Below are 22,634 nucleotides of genomic sequence, written 5' to 3'. Positions count from 1 at the left end.
TTCGTTATTAAACACAACAATTGCAGTTTTGGGTGGAGGATCACAAGTTGCTATGATTCTAGTGGAATTGGGGTAGCCCATGATTTTATGCGCCGTTCCACCTACTTGGGTTGAATAATATGGTTCCTGTAGACAGACAATGTCATAATTATGTTCTATGGCTACGTTTCTGATCTCATCAGCTGCAGCTCGAGAGCGCTGTGCGTTTATCTGTAAAATTCTAATTGTGTCTGTATTTTGAGAATAGCCAAAGTTATTTCTGCTTGTAGTTGTATTATCCATCAACGATACGCTTATTTGCTAGTTCCATCGCTTTTAAAAACTCGGGGCACTTGCCATCCCTGACTGAGTGATTGGAGTCCTTGTTCTTGCGTTTACAGTTTATGCATTTTGGTGATTCTTCTCTGTTGGGGCACTCTGCGAAGATGTGACCCCCATTGGCACAGTGACTACATGACACGGTTTTATGAGAGCAATTTTGTGCAGAGTGCCCGTAGGCCAGGCACCTGAAACATTTGTTAACTACGGTGAATTTTCTGAACTTATGCGATGTAAAGCCTAAATATATTCGATTGTTTTGAAGTAAACAGTGGAGAAGTTCAGGATTGAATCCAATCACCCAGTTAGTAATACTGTTTCCAGAACCTGAGCTGAACCTAAATGTTGTACCCTCGTTTACCTCCTGTTGTGAGAAGGAATAATCTTTTAAATTTTTATGATACAGGTCGTCCAAGATATCTGCCTTACTATAATCTTTTGGAACTCCATAGACTAAAATTGTTGGGTTTGACATTTTTGGCCTTTCTATTGAAAGTCCTGCATTCTTGAGTGCAGGCAAGGTACAGATTTTGGTGGCATCATATGAGTTTGTAGTCTCTACTAACAAACCCTTGTTCCGGAGGAGTCTGATGTTCTTAACTTTCATTTCTTTATACTCGGTTTTGAGTGTGTTTGTCACCGCATTCCTAATGTCTTGACTGGACTGTATCACTGAGTTAGCAGTGGGTCTTAGGATTAGTATATTGCGTGGATCACCAGGTCGAGAAATCCAGGGGGTTTTGGCAGGCTCTGAATGGGCCACCATCTGTGGTTCATTTGACATTTCTGTTGATAGTTGTCTAGGCTTTTCGCCCCGTCTTCCGGAATTAACTTTCTCCAATGGATGGGATCGCTCAGGATCAAGTCGGCCCCATTTTGATTTTGCAGCCTCTGCAAAAGTCTTTTTCATCAACGATTGATTTCCTCCAAGGGAACCTCCTGGGGAGAGTATATGTTGATCAAAAATATCTGCCCGACATTCTGTGCTGGTCGTCTTGGCCTTCAGCCTCTCATTATCTATTATTAGAGCCATTGTTAGTGCCTCCATGTCAGCCCAAAGGCTGTGAATGAAGTTTGATGCAATTTTCGTAACCATACTGGTATCTGCTGACATAAAATCTCCGAGCGCCTTCTTTATTTTTACAACTGTGGCGTGTACAATAGTTGGATCCAAAGAAGCTCCAAGATCCAAGGTATCGGTGAAAGACGTGCTTTGAACCCCTGTTGTCTGGGAGGGGCTAATATTTTCTGGATTTGTTGGTTCTGTTTTGTCACCAACTGTGCCAGTATCTTTCTGTACTGTATTTTTAGACTTTGAATCTTCCGGATTAGTGTGTGCGTTTTGGTGTGAACTTCCATTTTCGTGGTCTGTTCGCTCTCCTTGAACAGAAACAACTCCAGCGCGGCCGTGTTGTTCAAGTTGGGTGAAATACACCTGGCTGTCACTGGCGTGCCGCCTTCTACTATGCTGCAGTGGGCTGGGCGACGCCAGGTGGGAGTCGAGCAGCAATTTCGGGGGGGAATCCGGTACTGATTGGAAAGGGCTTACTTGTCCATTCGTCGGCTTTTTCAGACAGCAGTAAGCAGTGAATTTCGCGCGTGCTGCGCTTGATAATTTTTTCAAGCTTATCTGAGACAGACCTGAGCAGCTTTGGCAAATTTGGCATTTGCACTTCGAACATTTGATGTAGACTCCTTTGCAGTCTTTATTAACCTCTTTTTTGCATAATTTGCAGTTGTCTGTATTTTTCGGTCTAGTCTCCCCTTCCATAGAGAACGGTATGAATGAGAGTGGGAACTACGTACAGTATATCACCCGCGCACTCAACATAATCCCGTTAATCACTGCTGCAAAACCGAGGCTCTCCCCAAATGTGAAAGGGACCTCCTGCTGTACAGTGATTGCCGCAGGCAGGGAGGTGACACGGAGAGATCGAGAGCGAGGGAAAACACTGTTGGTCAGTTGTGCTAGTGTCCACTAACTGCCATCGTGCTATATAAGAAATGACAAGATATCGTCCATCTTGGAAAAATTCATTGTCGCAGGCCAAAGAGGGAAAATTATAAAATACTTATCTTTGGCTGGAGCAACGCAGCTGAAATTTCATGCACCAGTAGACAGGCACTCACTGATGACCTCTGTATCACTTGGACGGTCGAGCATTCACTGTAATTCACATAAATCACCTTTAATTAGGAGCACGAAATGCACAAGCTGTATAACTAGACGCCACCTGGCGGAACCTTGGGAGGTGCAATATGGCCACAGAAGCCGATGCGCCAACAACTACCAAATCAAAAAAAAAAAAAAAAAAAAAAAAAACCTTGGGAGGTGCAATATGGCCACAGAAGCCGATGCGCCAACAACTACCAAATCAAAAAAAAAAAAAAAAAAAAAAAAAATCATTCTTGACTTTGGCCGCAGGTTCTTCATAGATCCAATGACTTTAGGCAGGCATTGTTCAGTATACCACTTAGCTGTGACTGTCTTCTGCGTGTTCAAAACGACACGTTCCACAATTCCACTCGATTTGAAAAATACAGCTATCATTTTCTTCTTTACAGATCGGGATTTTCTGACAATTACGGGTGTGTCGTCATCATCAAAGACCCAAACTTTGTTTTGAGCCTTGGTCGGCAGATCGTAATAGTACAGCCAAGTCTCGTCACCTGTCACGATGTTGTTCACATACCAAGATTGTCCCTTATCAAACTTTTTTAACATCTCCCGGCACCAAGTCACACGTCGTGTCATCTGCTCTTCAGTCAGTTGATGCGGCACCCAGAGAGAACAAAGTTTCTTCACGTGCAAATGATCTTGCAGAATCGAACGAATTGCTGGTGCATTTAGGCCCAAAGTATCCTCTATCTGTTGGTAGGTCACTCGCCTGTTTTCGTCAAGCATTTTCCTCACAGCAGTAACGTTTTCCTCCGTAACTGACGTTCGTGGCCTTCCCGGCCTCTCAGAATCCTCCAGAGTGAAATTTCCCCTTTGGAATTCTCTATACCACCTGAATATCGTTGTACGATGTGGACAATCATCATCTGGTGCAAGAGTCATTTCTTGTAAGCACTGGTCTATGGTTAAACCACGCACGAAATTATACCGCAAAACTGTCCTTATCTTATTTCGTGACCACGATGCCATCGCAAGCACTTTACACTCTCACTACTAATGAATAACTGAGCCCATCGACTTGGCGCGGCGGCTACTATGCACGTATGAACATGTCTCAACATGCAGCAACAAGCAACTTCCTGTGATTCATTGTTGCGTCATATTGCAAAACTTTCCTAGTATCCTTTGTATTAGCATTAGTAGAGGCATGTGATGCAAGAAAGCAAGCTTATACAGATTCCGCTAAAAAAAAAAAAATCCCATTTCACACAACCATTCGCTCCAAAAGTTTGTTCAGTTCTTCCTTGAATTTATTAAGTCTGTCAGCTTCCACAACGACAGATGGAGGTTTGTTCCAGCAATCAATCCCCCCCTCCCTGGCTAAAGGCAAATTTCCAAACATCTATTCTACAACTGTCTTTCCTCAATTTGAATTTATGCCCCCTCAGGTTTGTAATCTGAGTAAGAGGAAGCATCCCATCAGCATTAAGCCTGCTCAACCCATTCAAGGCCTTATTCACCTCAATCAGATCACCTAGCAGATTTTTGGTCTCCAGACGCTGCAATTTGCAGAATTTAAGCCTTTCTTGGTAAGTCCACCTCTTCATTCTCCTCACCAATCTTGTTGCTCTTTTCTGTACTCGTTCTAGAAACTCTACATCCTTCCTAAAATGAGGTTTCCAGACCTGTACGCAGTACTCAAGACGTGGCCTGACCATTATTGCCTTATACAAAGGAATAATCACCTCCTTCTCCCTACTAGCAAAATTCCTGTATATCATTGACAAGACCCCATGACCTGCACTGGCAGCCTGTCCGCACTGCTCAGAAAATTTCATATCTGACTGCACAATTACTCCCAGGTCTTTTTCCTTTTCTGTTATTTCTAGGTCTTTTTCATTCCCTACGACACAGTTGGTACATTTCTCTGGAGTTACTTCTACCCATATGCAGTACTTTGCATTTTTTAATATTAAACTTCGGTTGCCACTTCTCAGCTCACCTGTCCAACTTTTTTAGATCCTGTTGCAGTAGCCAGGAAAAATCATTTTATGAGAGTATTATTTTCTGCCATTGCTGTCATTAACAACCCTGCCAGCCTTTGTATCGTCTGAAAACTTGAACGTTGTGCTTGATATACCTTCATCAATATTCATAAATATACAAAACAACAGTGGACCCAACACCGAACCTTGGGAAGTCCCCTAATAATATTAGTCCACGAAGAGCAGTGTTCGTTAATTACCACTCTCTCTCTCTTCTCCCACTCAACCACCCTTTTATTAGATCTAGGTATGGGTCAACCACAGCCGTCAGATTCGAAAATTAGAAAATTTCCGCGTTAAAATAACCAAATTAAAATTTAAATATAAATTTCTTGTCACCGCCAACAATAACTCATTCCAGCTAGTTTAAATTTAAAAGATTCTGATAAGAAATACATTTTTGACTGGGATCATTAACACGACGAATAAAATTATCGTAGTCCCATAAAATCACCCATAGCGAAATTTACTGATACATAATAATAGTAATAATTTAACCGATTTAAGTTTAATACCCTCAGAAAATGATTTTTTCTGATATGAAGAGACTAATAAGATAAACAAATCACAACCAGAGATCGAATTTTTTGTCATTAACCAGGATTTAATAAGTTAATTTTTAAATACGAAATTAAGTAATGGATGAGTCTGCGCAAATTATTAACTGGCATCATTGTAAATCAGGATGTTATAAGTACAACGACCGCAGTTGAACCAATAGTGTAATACATAAGAGATTTATATGTATTTTAATTATTTCGGGTATACATAATCAAATGGAGATGTAACAGTTTTCTTTTCTTTTTTAATTATTCCTTGATTCTTTTGACAAATATATAAAATAAATATCCCAGTGAGGTCAGTCATCAGGAGTTATAAATTTGTGTTAACGTTGCTATATATCAGTAAATTAGTGCTCTTTTTTATGGTTTTATGTATAATAAATTCGTCAGTGATACAGGTAGTTTTTGTTATTTTGTTTCTTTTGTCTTCTGAACCTGTCCTGTTTGACAAACAAATTCATTCATCATGCCGGAAATACGAGAGCGAAATCTTTGAATAAGGGACTTCAGTGAAATACTTTCATCGATAGGGTACTCAAAATGCTCCAAGAGTAATTGAGAAACATAGGTAATGACAGTACTGTCAATTGTTCCTCCCTCGTACTCCAGCAAATCGAACACCACACAAAGCAGTGAAAAGCGAAGCGGAAATCTATGACAACAACGGACCTGCACTCTCTGCCTTTTCGAGGCAGACTGCTGGAGAATCCCTTTCACTCACTGATTTCTTTATAGACTTTTTTATATATCGGTGGACAAAACTTGACTGATCAATAAGATGTCCATTATTATCCCATCATCTCTCCTAGAGAGAGATTAATTACTCAGTTAATTAGTTTTCAATTAATTAGTTTCCGATCTTGTTTCAGAGAATAGACTCCGCTGATCATTAATAGATATCGAATATGGTGAGATCACTAAAATACGCGCACAATTTTTGTTCATCAAAAAAAGTCGTATAAGTTAGAGACAACAAGATGACGTCCTCAAGATCAATACTGAGCATGGAAAACCACAACAGTCGTCTCTACTGTCTGCGGTTGACCTACGTAAATATTATATTTACGTAGTAAAGACGTTCAAATTTATTAAAACACGAAACTAATTTCATAACATTTGTGTTATCCCACACTTGCTGATGGTAAAAAGTCAAATTTGTTTGAGTTCGTGGAAGAATTTTTGTTTCAGAAGAGCGCATTACTGAATTTATTTAAGCGTCATGCACAATTCTTTTCCGAAAAAAATTGCTTTTTAAACCTTGGTGCTGTTCTTATTCGAAGATTTGTAATTTAGAGTATTGCAATGCTAGAAAGCCCTCGTGGGTATGATCGCCATCACAACAACATGCAAGAAACCATAATGGCGATTCACAGCAGGTTCATGCGGCCATAAGTAATGTGAGAAATGAATCATTTTCAAGTTTCAGCAGAATAAACCCTCATATAGCCTATAAAAATTGGAAATGTGTATGCGAGACACACGGGAAAATGAATCAGTGAAATGATTAGTTCTTAAAACAACCAATTCACCTTCAGCTTCTTTCAAAAAGCAGCTGAAAAAATCTAGCAGAGCTTAGAAAAAGAAGAAATAATGTTGAAAATAATTGGCCGAAGGCCTTTAATTTGACGTTTCTAAGAGGCGATTGCATTTTCCAATTAAATTTATAATTTACTGCAGAATCAGCTTTAACTTGTTCTATCACAGATTACAAATATGATTTAATAAATACGTTTTCTGTTTATATTTCTGAGGGGCCACAGAGAGTCAGAACAGTCCAATAGATAAAGCAGAAGAATATTAACGTACTTTTGTGGTATTCACGTGGATTTGAACAAACGGTATGAGTAATTCTGCACTCGCACGCGACCACCTCCTGAGTATAGAGATGCTGCTGGGCAACATTATCAGCAAAAAGGTGAACAGAATCTGATTATGAAAACTGGCAGATATTTTCCACTATATTGTCTAAAATAAAACACGCTGCCAAATGTTATTTTATTTATTTTTTTTTTCAATTTGGGTTTAAAAAAGTTGGGTATACGTTTTCTTCGAGGGCTCTTTAATTTTGATAAATATGGTATTTTTCGCAGTACCTATGTTTGTGAATAAAGAGTTAGAGAATAGCGCACTGGCTATGATCGCCATCCTTCCAGTCGTGTTTAAAAGGCAGCGGCAAAATTAATCTGGGAAGGATTACATGCCTCCCCCCCTTCCAGGAAACGGAGGTTTTCATCCATAAAACAGGCAACCCAGCCATGGAATACAAGCAGTTTACAAACACAATATATTGATGTCTCATGGCTTTTGTTGCCTTGATACAAAAGAACATTTTGGGAAATCGTCAATGTATGGCTGTAACATATTTTTTATTCATGTTTAATCCCATCCCTGTTTTGTGTGATAATAAACAAATGATTAAATTTATATGCATCTCCGAATCTACTTCTTTAAACCAATCTAATGCTGAAAGGAACACAAACTTTCAATTCTCTGTAACATTTTCAGTAGTGGACTGCTCACATACTACTTCGTTCTTCGACCAAAATGTCCACCCTTTATTTTATCTTATCTCTAGAGTGTGCATTTGCAGAATTTCGAAGCACTTCATTCAAAAATGGCTTTAATAACTACGTATACTCACGATCTTGACATTCTTCAATTTCTTTTTATACCATCATAATTAGATTCATCTGAGATTGTGAATTGTTATACTCTCATCTTGTGAGATAGCAATTCAGAGTCTCAGAACTGCTGTACTCTAATTTTGTTGCCAAAGTATAATTACAGTTTGCATTTTTAATTTTTTTTCAGGGTTTTTGCCGACTCTCCAAGAATTGGAGAGGAGGAAAGGAACGAGAGTTCTGTTCATCTATATGTCAGTCGCATGCCGTTAGGAGACGCGCACATTTGTTCCTCTAGTAGTCTTGGACCCGAGAGGAGAGTTCGAAGTGCAGAGGGCAGAAATATTACAATAGATCCAGAGTTGTTAAAGCCAGGATTCCATTTATTTAAAGGTACATAATATATAAATTCAAAAATTTGTTCTTAAGAGCGCTTTCGTACGTGTGCACTAAGGATTGCTTTTTGAATGCAAGTGGAGGGAGTTTCTTATTTATTCATTTTCCGTTGGAAGTAAAGTTTCTGGAACCATAATAAAATAATTCATTTCTTTTTGTTCACGAATAAAATGTGGTGAATATTTTATGCGATATGTAACCATATTAAAAAGTATATTGAAAAGACCATGTATGAATATTCTTCCCATTATTAATGGGAAAGATGCATGTTGTGATTATCGTTATCTAAATATATGATTTAATATAAATAACTTATATAATTTGAAAAATAAAGCAACCCAACAATACGCTCTGCACGAGAATAAAAATAATTTTCCATTTAATTAAGAAACAAACGTTTGCAATACTTTGGGCAAAAATTAAGAAAGTTAAAAATTGAAGTTTTGTTCTATATGGACCTAATTTGAATGCTTAAGGATTCAAGTTACACTGTAAACTTCTCAAGCATAAGATCGAAAGCAAGTTTCATATTTTTCTTAAGCAAAGGTGCCATCCTTACGAAGCCTCTTTCATAAATTACCCAGTCACATTTGGGGACCACCCTTCGAGTAATAATATCTCTTATATACGACCGAGTCATCACTTCCACCAGGTGACTCATCATATGGAATTGCATCGCTTCCATTATTAGTAATCTCCACTATGTCTTTAATTTTCATAAAAAAACCTATCCAGATTTGGTTAGTGTATTTTAAATAAATAACTGAAAGCAATCTATCCTGCTAGCTTGCTATGCTGTTTGAAGGATAACTAATTCTATTTTTTCAGCAAAAGTATGGAATAAGCATCGCACTGCTCTAGGCGTAGAAAATGGGTCCTCAACTAATTTTTATACATTTAAGATTAAACCGGCTTGGTACGCCTGGACTATTTCTTGAATTATTCATGGGGAAAGGCGAAGGAACGCACTTACTGTTGAAAATCAGATTTCGCTTCTGTTATGGTAATAATAAATAGCATGAGTTCTAAGGTTGTTTTGTCTCTTTTGTGAGAAAAAAATTGCGGAGATAGTCCGAGAACGGCAATTCAAGGCCTCTTCTCTTGAAAGGTCTGTTCTCATTTTCGTCTGCTAGATACGAACTTTGACTTTAAAGACAGGTGCCTAGGGACTTAACCGCAAATTCAAAAAGGCCTTTGGGATAGAAAAACAAAATGTTCGCCAACAAATATATGAAGAGAGAATTGTAATTTCTATTCTTTCTATATTCATTGTCGGAGTTGTGTACGCATTGCTTTGATCTAAGGAATTCACCTTGATCTATCAAGATAAATTCCTTAGATCATTTAAATGTTCCTCTGAAGGATTACGATAAATCTATGAATAAAACGCATTTAAAGTATTTTCTTCATACATAAATCCGTTACAAGATAATCTCAGCTGTATGATTCGTTCTTCAGCGTTACAGTAATGATATGATCTTCCATGATCATAATACAATTAAATTATGTAAAGATGCAGATAAAATACTAGAAAAAAAAACTTCTCATGATATTGAGCAGTTTTCTTTTCCTAGCTAAAGAGATTTGCGATTCGTTCTGTTCCGAAAGTAGGTTTGCCTTTTTGGGTTATAAAACGGGTTTGCATGTTCTTAAACGGTTTGTTAGTATGTCTCCTGAAAATGGCTGCTCAAGTTTAATGCTACTAACTGCAAGGCATTGCACTTAGGGAATTAAAGAATATTTTGTATGAGAAAGATTTACAGAAAGACATGAAATTCTACATCAAGTGCAAACAGTAGGAAGGATAAGCACATGGGATCACTTGGTTATGTAGATTAATGGGGTAAGATTGCCTTCAGACCTGGAATGATACATATGTGGGACGCTTGGTTCTTATTTTAACGCCAACGTATGGTATTCTACCTTTTATTTTTAGTAATTTTTGCAAATAGAAAGAAAGGCATTATCCCTCTCTGTAAGATTTATGGTGAGACGACGCTTGGAATATTGCGTCTGGAAGCCGCATCTAAAGGAAGATAACGAACTTCTAGAGGAGGTACAAAGAAGGGCGACTAGATTAAAGAGTGCTAAGAAATATGCCTGTGAGGAACTGCTTAGTGGATGTGGTCTGTATAGCTTAGCAACTGGACAACTTATGGAGGATTTAATTGATCACTGGTAAGTGAGAACATTTTTCGTTTAAGCTTCTTGTGAAGGTGGTCCAGACGGAGAGTTTTCCAAAATTCAGGCTTGCATCACCTAGGTGCTGTCAACCACCTGCTAAACGTCTTTATTTAGTCCAGTGCTGTTACAATCTTGAAGTCGTTTTCGAAGTTTTAGCTTTAACCTGTAAGATGTAACAAGTTCTAGGAAGTAAAATAATTTTTGATTAGTAAAAGCAATTTTCATGGAAACAAATCTAGCAAGATTCAACAAAACTTTTATATTAAAATTATGTAATCCGTTTTTAAAATGTTAATTAAAAATAATTCTGAAAGTTATATTTTAATACACTGTATATCCGGTTCTTTCCAAATTACTAATTTAATTTTTAATATTGAAGACATTTTAATATTTATAATTGAAGACAGCAATAAATTACAGTTAATGATATGAAAAGAAATCTACTAGAGTTATTATCCTGGGAAAAACATTGCTCTCAAAAAAATGATGTAATACAATAAAATTTTCAGAATTATTACGTATCGTGAATCATTTGCTACTGTAAAACCAAACAACGTTCTATAATAAAAATATTAGTACTAAGTGATAAAAACACTTGACAGAGATCTTTCTTTTGGCCGTTTCCTTCTCTCCCATCCTTATCTGCAGTATGCTAAAAAGAGTTAATATATTTTTTTGTTTCTCAGCGGTTTCAGGATCCAATCTGATTTCTGCTTCTGTAAATCAAGCCTGAATAATGAATATGATATTTAGTGGCCACCTCGTTTCGACATAAAGCCGATATATCGACGAAATGTTTGCCACCACTGTTCGGTTCCCATCGACAGTGTTTATTGGGATCATACTTTCCTGGGAGCTGTTTGCCTTGTACGTTAAATGGATCGACAGTTTCGGCCGTTAAGTGTTGGACGATGCGAATACCCCTTCATTACTGCCAAATGCTGCTTGCGAAAAGGGCAATAAAGTGTATTGAATATGAGCTTACAGTAGAATGGACTCCAGATGTGCTGCACATACACCACTCATGAAGCTGCGCCAGGTGTTCGAAAAGGGCGAGGAATGCACTGCATGTGAACTGTCAGCTGCATGAAACAACGAGCATCTACATTGTGAATGTGCGCAGAAGTTGCTACTTCGTATGATTAATCTTTCGAGTCAAATCTTAAAATTCCTGGACGACCACATAATGTCAATGGAGTTTACAAGATAGAGAATACAAAGACATCGTCGTATTTAACAGTTACCTGCACTCGAGCCACTGTCAACTCCTAAACTCATGTAGGCGTAATTAACTGATATACAATAAAAATAATTATTATTTTATTAAATATGAACATAAACACATTTTCAAAATATATAAAAAAAATTGCGTCTTATATAGAACATGAACTGGTCCAGGAATATGTAACTATTTTTGCTGATTCTTTTGTCAAGAAAACACGAATAGGACCAGAGTATGTCTGCCAAGGGCTAAAGTTAATGAAGTCGTAGAACAGTCATCACCTTATAAGGAAACGGAACAAAAGATATATCCCTCCCCAAAGTTATTTTCAAAAAGAGGGATCGCTGGTGCTTTTTATGTGAAGATTTTTTGTAAATCGGATTGAATTATAATTTAAATAAAGGTTAACTTCTTTAATAAACTTAAAGTTAACTTTTGTTAAACGAATCAAAAGATTCGTTTGACATAATGGTTAATGTAATAGTATCATTGTTATGCGTAAGTGAAGAAGGTGAAAATGCCATCGTTTTTATCATATTTCATATTTTGAATACCCTCATAACGAGTTACCTGATATTGCATTACCTCGGATAAGCAACGCTTCACCAGTGGAGAAGACTATTGTTACTTAATCTCAGTTGGATACCACCACCCAGACGGCCGTTTCAAGGCTGTTTGGCCTCTCACAATAAGTGAGAACCCAGTTATATAGCGTCTCTCATATTGTGAGGTATAACTTCACAATATGAGAGACGCCAGATGATATATAACAGTATAAACTAAAGAATTTGGAATAGCTATAGCTTCAACCTACGAGGGATCCCTCGTAGGTTGAGGCCATGGCCCTTCCAAATTCTTTAGTCTAAGCTTTGATTCTTATCGTTCTATAAAAGTTCATCTAAGCTCCAGAAGTAATCTCCGTCATAAAAGATTCACAGAGAAAAAAATGAGGGGCCGGGGGAAAGAATGGAGTCCCGACATATGGAAGGGGATTAACAAGGAAGCAAGCTGAGAGACAGTGGATGGGGAGGAAGAATTGTCAGTGGTCGCAAATCAACTTTTGTTTTTATTAAACATGAACATAAACATACTTTCAAAATATATATATTATTTGTATCCTATGTACCAGTCCCAGAGTAAGTAGCTCTTGTTGCTCATTCTCTTATCAAAAAAAAAAAAAAACAGGAATAGGACCAGAGTATGTGATGCTAAAAGATAAATTAAAAACCAAGTAATATTTTAATTAAGTTAATGCTCTCGAGTACATTAAGAGTTTGCTTAATTAATTATGTTTTATTCTTAATGAATAAAGCGTAATTTGGCATCTATAGTAAAAATAGGTAGTTAATTCAAGTGTTAATAACAAATGTACTCACAGATGATATGTAGAAACTACGGTTATTTCTTTTGAATATGATTATTTATCGAGTTATGTATTATACAGTATTTTGGCCTAGTAATATCTTTAAAAAAAGCAGATATTTTGGATAAACTACAGTAGAGTCTGTGGTACTGTTCCACTTATGTGTTGATCAGGGGGAAAAAAAAGAAAGAAGATATTTCTCACTCACTATTTAAAAGCATAAATAAGATATGTTTTACTATTCCAGGCACATTTCTCTTTAACTTGATTGTCTGGGCATTTTGTTTACTTTAATCTTGTTGGTGGGTTTTAAACGCCGGCGAGTTTAGATGTAAGTTTGACGTTTTCTTCTTGAACAGTGAAAATTACTGCCAAAAAAAAATTGATGCTGCGTTACAAGAACGGCATTTTCACTACCAGCTGACGTAAATTAAATAAACTATTTTATTGCTGTGCGGAGCATATGGTCGGCATCTCTTCATAAGAGATAAGATGCTCTGGTTTGTTTCTATCCACATATGCCGCATAGCAACGCGCATGCCAGTTAATAACATTCTCGGGCCCAGGAAAAGTTTGTCAGATATTCACAGAACGATGCAATACTGATAAAATTTGTTGGTGAAAAATAGCGTTTATCATGTTAAATATGCAGTCCTACTTTTAACATAAAAACTTTTGTGCCTACAAGCAGTTTTATTTAAAGCGCACACACGCGAATAAAGCAACATATCCCTAAAAAATTAAATCCATGGGAAGACAATAGCCTTTGTTGTGAGGCTATTTCTACAACGAAGTGAATATCAGAACAAACATTCAGTGAGCTACATTAGGATTTGCTGTCTAACGTTATTCTTTGTTTTTGAGATGTAACGGTATTGTGGCAGAACTTAGAAAAATATCTCGTCAAGAAATGCATAAATTATTCCTAAGTTCTCAAGAAGCATTCCCAATTATTCAAACAAAAGGAAGCGGAATAGATTGTAGCAGATTTTATATTAAAGTAGTAAAACCTTCAACTGGCTCGAATATTTATGCATTGGAAGAATCGCGCTAGAAGGGAATATAAGGAGTAGTCACTTACACACAGTGGTATCCGAACATAGTCCACATAAAATTGCACACACAGTATTATCAAAAGAATCGAAGCACCCGTAGGATTTTCAAGAAATGAACCATACCCACGATCCAAGTGTTAAGAATAGATAACTGTATTCATGCTAGAAATATTCCAGCATGAATACAGTTATCTATGATTACATAATACCGAGGCGTTTAGTTTAGCAACTTCCAATGAAGTATCTCCATATTAGCGTTCAATCTGCAATACCCTAGGCCAGGGCCGGAAAATGGTCGATCACGATCGATCATTTTCTTTCTGGCCTTCATGTTAACATCAAAGTTTTTGTAGGTATTGCAAAATATATTTGCGTATGAGTCTAAATATTATGCACAAAGTTGTTGACCGAGCACCATCTTCTAAGTCTGAGGATAATGCGTGGGTTGTTGCGAGTGACCACAGCGTTATCTAACAGCATCCCTTAGTGCATTTTTTGCAGGCCGGCTGCAACGCGTTTTTTTCGCATTTCCATTTGTTTTGAGTTGTGGTTCTTTGTGGTCGGTCGCATTCTAAAAGGCAAAATATTGGAATAAACCGGAGCACCGGCACAGGAACTACGCCAGATGGATTATTTAAAGATATCCTCCACGACGAACACCGTGAAAGATCTACTTTTCAAATCATTTAAAGTTTGAAGTAGATCATGAAATTGCATTAGATAAGTAAACAATTAATAGTTCTTTATTCGGATATCTCCAGAGCTTTTGATTCAGTTAATCGTGCATATTATTACAAAAACTCCACTGTTGTTGGAATTCAAGGGTTAGCATTAAACTGGTTAAAAAGTTAATTTCTTTTATACAATTAAATAATTTATTCCGGTGGTTGTAACCTGTGGGCAGCGTATGCAAATGGTCTGTGTGTCGCTGTATTTCAATTTTTGATTTCATGAATTTTGTAAAGAGTACAATGAAGTTATTGTACTCTTAAGATAATAATTTTAAGGGCGTAGTAAATCTTACCTTGTTTACTACGCCCTTGTAGTTGTCACAGTTGGTAGCATCTCTGTACTCCCCACACCGGGTGGAAAAGACTTGAATTCGAGTCCCGTCGATGACGTGAGGAATTTTTTTGGGCCTTTTTCTCAACGTGGCTGAAGTAGTCGGTCCCATGTTTTTTTTTTTTTTCGTCCAGCAAATAGAAAATCGACCACAGAACACATGCAATTTACAAACAGTACATACGGAGGAATATGGCCTTAGTTGCTGATGTTCCTAAAGCTCTAATACAACAATCAACTACAATAACAAGCATTGCATTTTAATTTTATGAAAGAACGATTTATAAAAGGCGGAGTTGAACTAATGTTCCCAGAGCTGCCGTACAGAAGATATAATACATATATAAAAGAACGATATCCTTTTTTAAAAAAGAATCATGACATAAGGAAATTAGAATCAGGTGCTTCCAAAAGAAAGAGTAAAGGTGAATTGTAGAAGAAGAACCTTGGCGGGTGTGAAGTTTATTTGTTAACATTTTTAAGGTTTTTGAGTTCAAGGACACATTCCAGAATTAAAACTTTTATGAAGAAGTTGTCATTATTCCTAAAAGCAATGAATGATAAACACTATATCGGCTTATAGATTAGTGTATTGTGATTAATTTCCATGTAACTTTTACAAAAGCATGGCCAGAGATGCCGTGAAAAGTATTATTTCGCATTTCATCTGCCAAATTGTATAAAATAGGTACAAAAGCGGACAAAGAATGACTTGAAGCACTTAACCGCGTTCAAATTTGATTTCCAGAAATCTGAATGACATCATGAACAACCAGATTTACTTTAATAACTGCTGTCCACAATGTGACGCTAGACTGAATTCTGTCGTACGACTATCTACAATTTTATCAAAAGTAGAATGTCCATCATCACGTAGTCGTCATTTCTCTTCCCTTTCATTTCATCACGAGTGTTCATGCCCACCGGTTTCAGACTCTTCGATGCCATTCCGTCGCCTTGCGCTTGACAGATAACGCTTTTCGGTTGCTAGCACGTTAACATCTTTCAGACATCCCCGTGACACCAAGAACTTAAGTGATCCCATTTATGGGCGTGGACGCTAGTCAGGCAAATACTCTAAATCTTCCAACCAAGTTACAAGGGCCATCTGTTAAATCTCGTGTGTATAAATGAATAAAAAGAAAATGTGTTTCTCAAACTCCGCACAACAAACGTCCGATTTCCACTTCTCCACGCGTGGGGAACCACTTGTCGGTGAGTGAAGAGTAAATTAGATGTTTTCACTTTCACACTTTTGAATTGACTTCTACCTTCATTTCTCTGACACTTTTCTTTTCAGTGTACACGATGTCTTCAGAGATGGAATGGCTCTTCTTATGGAAGCTGAATGTGACCGTTCGCCAGCAGGAGTGCGTCAAAGCACGCGGAACCACTCTCTGCTCGGAGAAGGGAATGTGCTTTGGTAATGAAAGAAAGGTAAGTTTTATTTAAATTATCGGTGCAATATATTCCGTAATTAATGATATTTTAAGGCTTATTTAAGAATGTAATTCGTCCTCTCTTAGAAAGTGGAAAAGAAAATAATTGGGTTCATTGGGGTGGATCGTCGACTTGTAACATGTCAATGTGTTGCAGGGTATTCTTGCAATGGTTCGAAATCCGTGTACCACGTTACAAAATTTAAGAGATGAAAATACGATTAAAACGCAACCCAAAGTGTTTAAAATTTAATGATATTTTGTCTTGTTTTGTTTTATTCTGGTTTTTCGTCTAATTAATTACGGCAAAGATTACTCATCGTTTTCTAGAGATTTCTTCTACTCTACTACAACTTTATTTTTTTGTGCTACAAGTCTAACATGAACTTTGTTCCTCTAGTATGCAAGTAATTAGTAAATTAACGTGCACTGAGGCTCTTTCCTTACGATTTTTCCCATACTGCTTCCGACAAACATCATTTAAAATGCTGTTATTTAAGGAGCCTTGGATCGATCTCTTAACTAGTCACCATGCGACCCCGAATATAAGAACTACTGCTGCAAACGCCTGCTAGGGTTTTCCACCTGGCTTCATGTTGTACTTCACAGCCTCTAATGAAGAAAATTGAGAACTCTTGTAAACGCTTCATGTGCGCACGGAAACTTAATGGCCTTTTCTCTTTCTTTCCCATAATCTTCTTAAGAAGACCTTTGTTGTTCTCATAGCCGGAAATATCGGAAAAGCATCGATGTGTTGTTTACAGAGAAAAGATAGGGGGAAAAGACTTACTTTCGCTACCAGATACCATAAGGTGTACCCTAGAATTCGTTATCTTGTTTTCGAATAAGATAACGAATTCCAACCCATCACCATTATGGAGTCTTCTTAATTCTAGACCGTCCACTATAATGCCTAATTATTTAATTTTCAGTATAAATAATTATCCAAACAAATAAAATAACCAACCATAACAGATATCCTAATTAAGATAATTTATGAAAGCAAAGGTTGAGTGGATGATGATTGATTATCTCGCGTGTATTAGCTGATTTTATGTTTTTCATTTGCCTTGCATTTTTACAGTGATCTAATTAATAACGGAAAAAATTCTGATCAAACTTAAAATGATGTTATGCTTTAAAACAGTTGTTGCAATCGGTTGATTGGTAATTACGAGTTTTAATTTTATACGAATTTCATGAGATAATCCAGTTCTTGAGAAGTTGAGTATGAGAACTCTTTACTTCTCAACCAATAAAATATCCTATTCCATTCGTTCTTCTGTATAACGAATTCGTTCTGGTTATATAACATTGTCATCTTGTTCAGGTGAGAGATGAAAGATTTTTGGGTTGTTAAAGTCAGATTTGGATTTCCCTTAAATTGCATTATTATGGATGTTTTCAGTAATTATTTTAAGTCATTCTTATTTTTTCTACCTTGGAATCTGCCGATGGGCTTAAAGATAAAAAAAAAAATCAATCCCATATAGGTGCTGTGCTTGTTACTGAGTGATAAAATGTATTCATTTGCCTGAGGTATTTATTATTTTTTATTTATTGTATTAAGTTCCTGACAAATGTTGGCAACACCGCTGTTCAATCTACAGATAATTGGGATGAGTACAATGTAATCCTCCCTTGTTTTCTCCTCGATTGCACGGCGGGAAGATCCTCTAAAACGACACATTAAAACAATATAAAAAAATCCACATAGAAGAGAGTTCAAAGTCCAGTTTTATCCTAATCTGGGTTAAAGGGTCCAAGACCAGGTTATAAATAACTACCATCCAGTGCTGTAGTTGCAAAATTAGCAGAAGGTATACTCTATGAATATTAAGAAAAGCAGAGAGTATATTGTGCATATCAGGCTTATCAATCAAATTCGCTTCGGTCGCATAGAATAGAAAACAAGAATAGAAGGTATACGCTATTAATCTAAATAATACACAGGATATACGGCGTATACCCGCGTATATAATCCACAACAGCCTTGCTGCCAGTCCATTTCAAAGTCCGCATTATCATCAGTTAAGATGGCTACATTAAACCATACGAAATCACAAATAAAATAACGGTGAATAAGGAAATCCTCGCGACATCAAGGAGTTCTTGAAGAATCCACATCCCAAAGTCTGCAGGAAACAGGTACTCGGCTGAGAAAAGCCTGCACTACAAATAACTGCCTAGGACAGAATTGCCAACACAAGGAGCTGGAGCTCTGTGGTATCACGAACCAGCACAAGGAGCTACCGTGATAATCAAGGCAATGTTGACAGTACCATGAGCTGCCAGGGGATATTAAGAGGAAACCAAAGAGGTTGATTATGTGAATGGACACGCACCTAGATTCAGGAACCAAATACCACATCCTTGCCCACTCCCACCGAAACGAATTCATTCATTCATTCATTCTGTTCCGTCACACCGTAGTCCTTCATATGAAAACTATGAACTGTATAAGCTAGCTTTGTAACTACAATACTGCACGCATCCTCCATACCGGCATTCGCAGCTGAGTTTCAAAGCACTTCAAGATCCCATCTCCAAATACAAAAGCGTTATCTTTGCCGTATGTTATCCCAAACAGATGTTATGGGAAACAGTAATCCCAAAATAACTTATTCACTTGGTGAAGTTCAACTAAACCCAGTACCGGAGAAAAGGGACCTGGGTGTTACGATACGGTCAGACATGAAATTCTCTGAGCATTGTAAACAGGTTGCAAGGAAGGCCCATGGTGTCCTTATTGATGATCTATCGAACTTTTGCAAGTAGAGATAGGGACGTGATAATCCCATTATATAAGGCTTTTGTTAGACCACACTTGGAATACTGTGTGCAAGTATGGAGACCGCACCTAAAGAAAGACATCGAGCTTCTTGAAAGGGTGCAAAGACGGGTAACTCGCCTGGTGAGGGCGTCCTTATGAAGAAAGACTTCGAATATGTGGGTTGCAGAGTTTGGAAACTAGACACCTTAGAGGAGATTTGATTGAGGTGTTTAAGGCTGTGAGAGGCATCAGTAAAATGAATGAGGACGGAATTTTCAAGATTGTAAATGATGTTAGAACTAGGGGACATAAATTCAAGTTACGGGAGGAAATGTTTAGATTGGACTGCAGGAAGTTTTATTTTAGCCAGCGAGTTATAAATTACTGGAATAAGTTGCCTTCATGGGTGGTAGAGGCAGACAGTTTGGAGAAATTCAAAGGTCATCTGGATAGTACCTTCGGGTCAGGGAAGCGCATAGGATGATAGGTTTAATTTCCTTTTCTTTTATTAATTATTATTATTTAAAATTTTATTTTGTATCATTGTTTTATTCGGTTTTTTTTTTTTTTTGGCTGGTGCAGCATAAGCCATAGGCTTTCTTGCACCATGCGGCCATTACTAATACCCCCAGTTTTCACAGTTAGTAGACCTACTCCTGCCAAAAGAGATAAATATTTGAATGTGACTCCACCACATGAACTCATGACTCCCACAAGCCAAGTATACAAACTTACAGGATCTCATATCGGCTATTTGCAGTCATAAATTGTACTTATCACTAGCCAATATGACATATAATAGTTGAAAGCTAAGTTCGAAGAAGCCTCCATTTTGATTGATTCCATGACCGGTGTACAATATGTTACGACTCCACCTTGCTGCGCATTCAAGCACACAGCATTCTAAATGCATTCTCGCCATTACTTGGATAACGAAAATTATTTGTCCGGTACGAAAGCAAATAGGGAGACCGCATTTGGAATCTTGTGTTCAGGTCTGTATTCCGCATTTAAGAAAAGATATTGAACTTTTTAAAGAATATCAAAGGAGGCGTACAAATTAGAGGAGACTGCAAAGATGCGGGCTACTGAGCTTGGAAACTCTATTTCTATTTCAAGGAGATATGATTAAGTGTAATGAGCCATTGAAGGGAAGGAGAAAAATTAAAAAAAATTAAATTTTAATATTGAAATCAGGGCACATGAATCCAAATCATTGCCATCAAACTAAATAGACTGGTCCTCAGGAAGTTGACGCTTGGTCAGCGTGTTGTGGAACAGCGAAATAAATTGACTCAATGGGCACTCGAGGTTGACAATTTGGTGGAATTTAAAGAACAGTTGGATCGGTACCTTCTAGCAGAGCAGACGAAAGAGTATGGTTAGGTGTATATAGAGAAATTTTTGCTTATGTAGCAAAAAAGCCTGGCTCCCTTTTGTCATTCGGCCAATATTCATAATCGACATTCATGCTCATCCCTTTTTAAATACAGGCAGTTATGTTGACCAGCGATAGAACATATCGGAATAATTAGGGAGAAGACATCTTAATATTATGGATTTATTCAATTAAATCGAAACACTGCTGCCACCACTTTAAAAAGAATCTTCTTTGTTGGCACCTAAGCGATTTTGTTATGTTATTATTTCTTTAAAGAAACTTGGATTCTTTAATATAGTTGTGAATAGCGAAATATATTTCTTCTTTATTTTGAATGTTTATTAAATGTAGATTTATTCACATTCTTTTTCTGATCTCAAACGTTATTAGTGCAAGAATAAATTAAATTTTTCGGACCAGTGATAAATCCTATTAATAAAATGCAAAAGTTGAATTTTTATTTAGTATTTAATTTAGCTTCTTGAGAGAAGCACATACATGGAAATGATTAATTAAGTGAGGTGTAGAGTTTTAGCTTTGTAACTCATCAACTTAAATATTTAACAGTTATTTTAAACCACGATATATATTTTTTTTTTTTTGTTGCTTGTTGTTAAAATTTCTTAATTCAAAATATTACTTTTATTTATTTAATTTTTAGAATGGATACCTTTTTGAAGTTTCTTAAGAAGAGCGCTGCATAAGATTCTAGAAAAATAATGATATTCCTTGCTTTAGCTAATTAGTCTACTGCCATGATTTTTTTTTTTTTTTTTTTTTTTGCTTTTTAAATGCCCCTGATGTTGAATAAATATTAAAACATTATCAGTTAATTTAAACAAAAATTGCTTTGTAGATGCGAATTTAAACATTAAGTTTAAATTCGCATCTACAAAGCAATTTTTCATATTCTTTATTTCTTTAAGAAAAAAAAAAAAAACGAACGAAATATTTATATTACAAATACAGAGAAAAGAATTCGAGAATTGCAGCTTTCTGTTACAAGTAGTTCTCCTGAGCTAAAAAAAAAAAACAATTCTCAGAACACGAACGATACCTCACTACAAAGAAATTAAGGTAGTAAATCTCACAACTGCTCACGCACGGAAGCAGATTTTTAAGTGGAGAGTAAATGCCAAATTTTAAATGCCGATGGTGTTTTACAAATGCCCCCAACACGAAAATATCGCCTCTTCTTAAGCCTCACGTGTTTAGTGAGGGACAGAACTTAATGAAATTCCGACGTTTGCCGATGAAGCTGGCACGATGTCAAACAGTAACCTGATCGTGTTCGTACATCGTGGATCAGGAATACGGCACATTTTAACGACAAATAAAATGTACTCCTAGCTTTGTGTTACGAGGTTATCACGAGTGGAGGCGGATTTAATTAAAAGGCTATTGGCAGTCCTGGTTCGTACATTCGGTTCTCTGCAATAGAAGTCCATAATAGCAAGCAGGTAACGTGGCTGTTACAGGCATACGAAGTTTTTCTCGTGCTGTGTTCAGCTCGCTTGCACGCCTTCGCTTTCTTATTGGGAAGCATAAACATTCCATGACATTAAGTAGACTCGCGCAAACCGTTTTTCAGTCATAGATAGATTGTTTTCAGGAGAGGTTAAGTTGTGTCTGTTAAAATAATGAAACCACATTAACGTGGGAATCCACTAATCCCCTCGCCCTTAAATTATGCCCTAAACTAAAATTAAACCACGAGAATATTGTAAGTCATTCCACCTGATTGTATTTCATTTAAAATCACAGGAAGTTTGGCGATTGTTAATGATCTAAATAAGAATAACTTGTTAGTCTATAAGCATAGCATAAAATGTATACGAAATCTATAATGTTATTTTAAAATCTGTCTATGTATATTAGAACGAAAGAAACAAAGAAGGGAACAGCCGTTGGAAACGAAGGAAACACGGACATAGCACATTATTAAATCCATTATTGCATATTCGATACAGAAGAAAACTTGGAATTATTTACGCATCACAACTCGAATAATTATAATTCACTTAAGTGGTAAAAGAGAGAGAAATAAACATCTCCATCAAAGTAACAACAAATTCTCAAACGAACTTTTTGTA

General features: G+C 36.8%; 1 protein-coding gene across 3 annotated transcripts in view; it reads left to right on the top strand.

The window, feature by feature from the left end:
• The window catches only part of LOC150091097 (uncharacterized), a 238,628-nt gene that overhangs the window by 161,976 nt on the left and 54,018 nt on the right, over positions 1–22,634 (top strand). For all 3 annotated transcript variants that reach the window (XM_090381847.1, XM_090381838.1, XM_090381829.1), the window contains exons 3-4: positions 7,857–8,059; positions 16,249–16,385. In XM_090381847.1, coding sequence (XP_090237973.1) covers positions 7,857–8,059; positions 16,249–16,385 — 340 coding nt within the window. The remainder of the gene's footprint in view (positions 1–7,856; positions 8,060–16,248; positions 16,386–22,634) is intronic.

Source organism: Mastigoproctus giganteus, chromosome 1 (genome assembly GCF_048544385.1).
Source record: "Mastigoproctus giganteus isolate SK-2022 chromosome 1, ASM4854438v1, whole genome shotgun sequence".
Classification (NCBI taxonomy): domain Eukaryota; kingdom Metazoa; phylum Arthropoda; class Arachnida; order Uropygi; family Thelyphonidae; genus Mastigoproctus; species Mastigoproctus giganteus.
The sequence above is the reverse complement of the archived record's forward strand: the minus strand, read 5'-3'. Positions and strand labels throughout refer to the sequence as shown.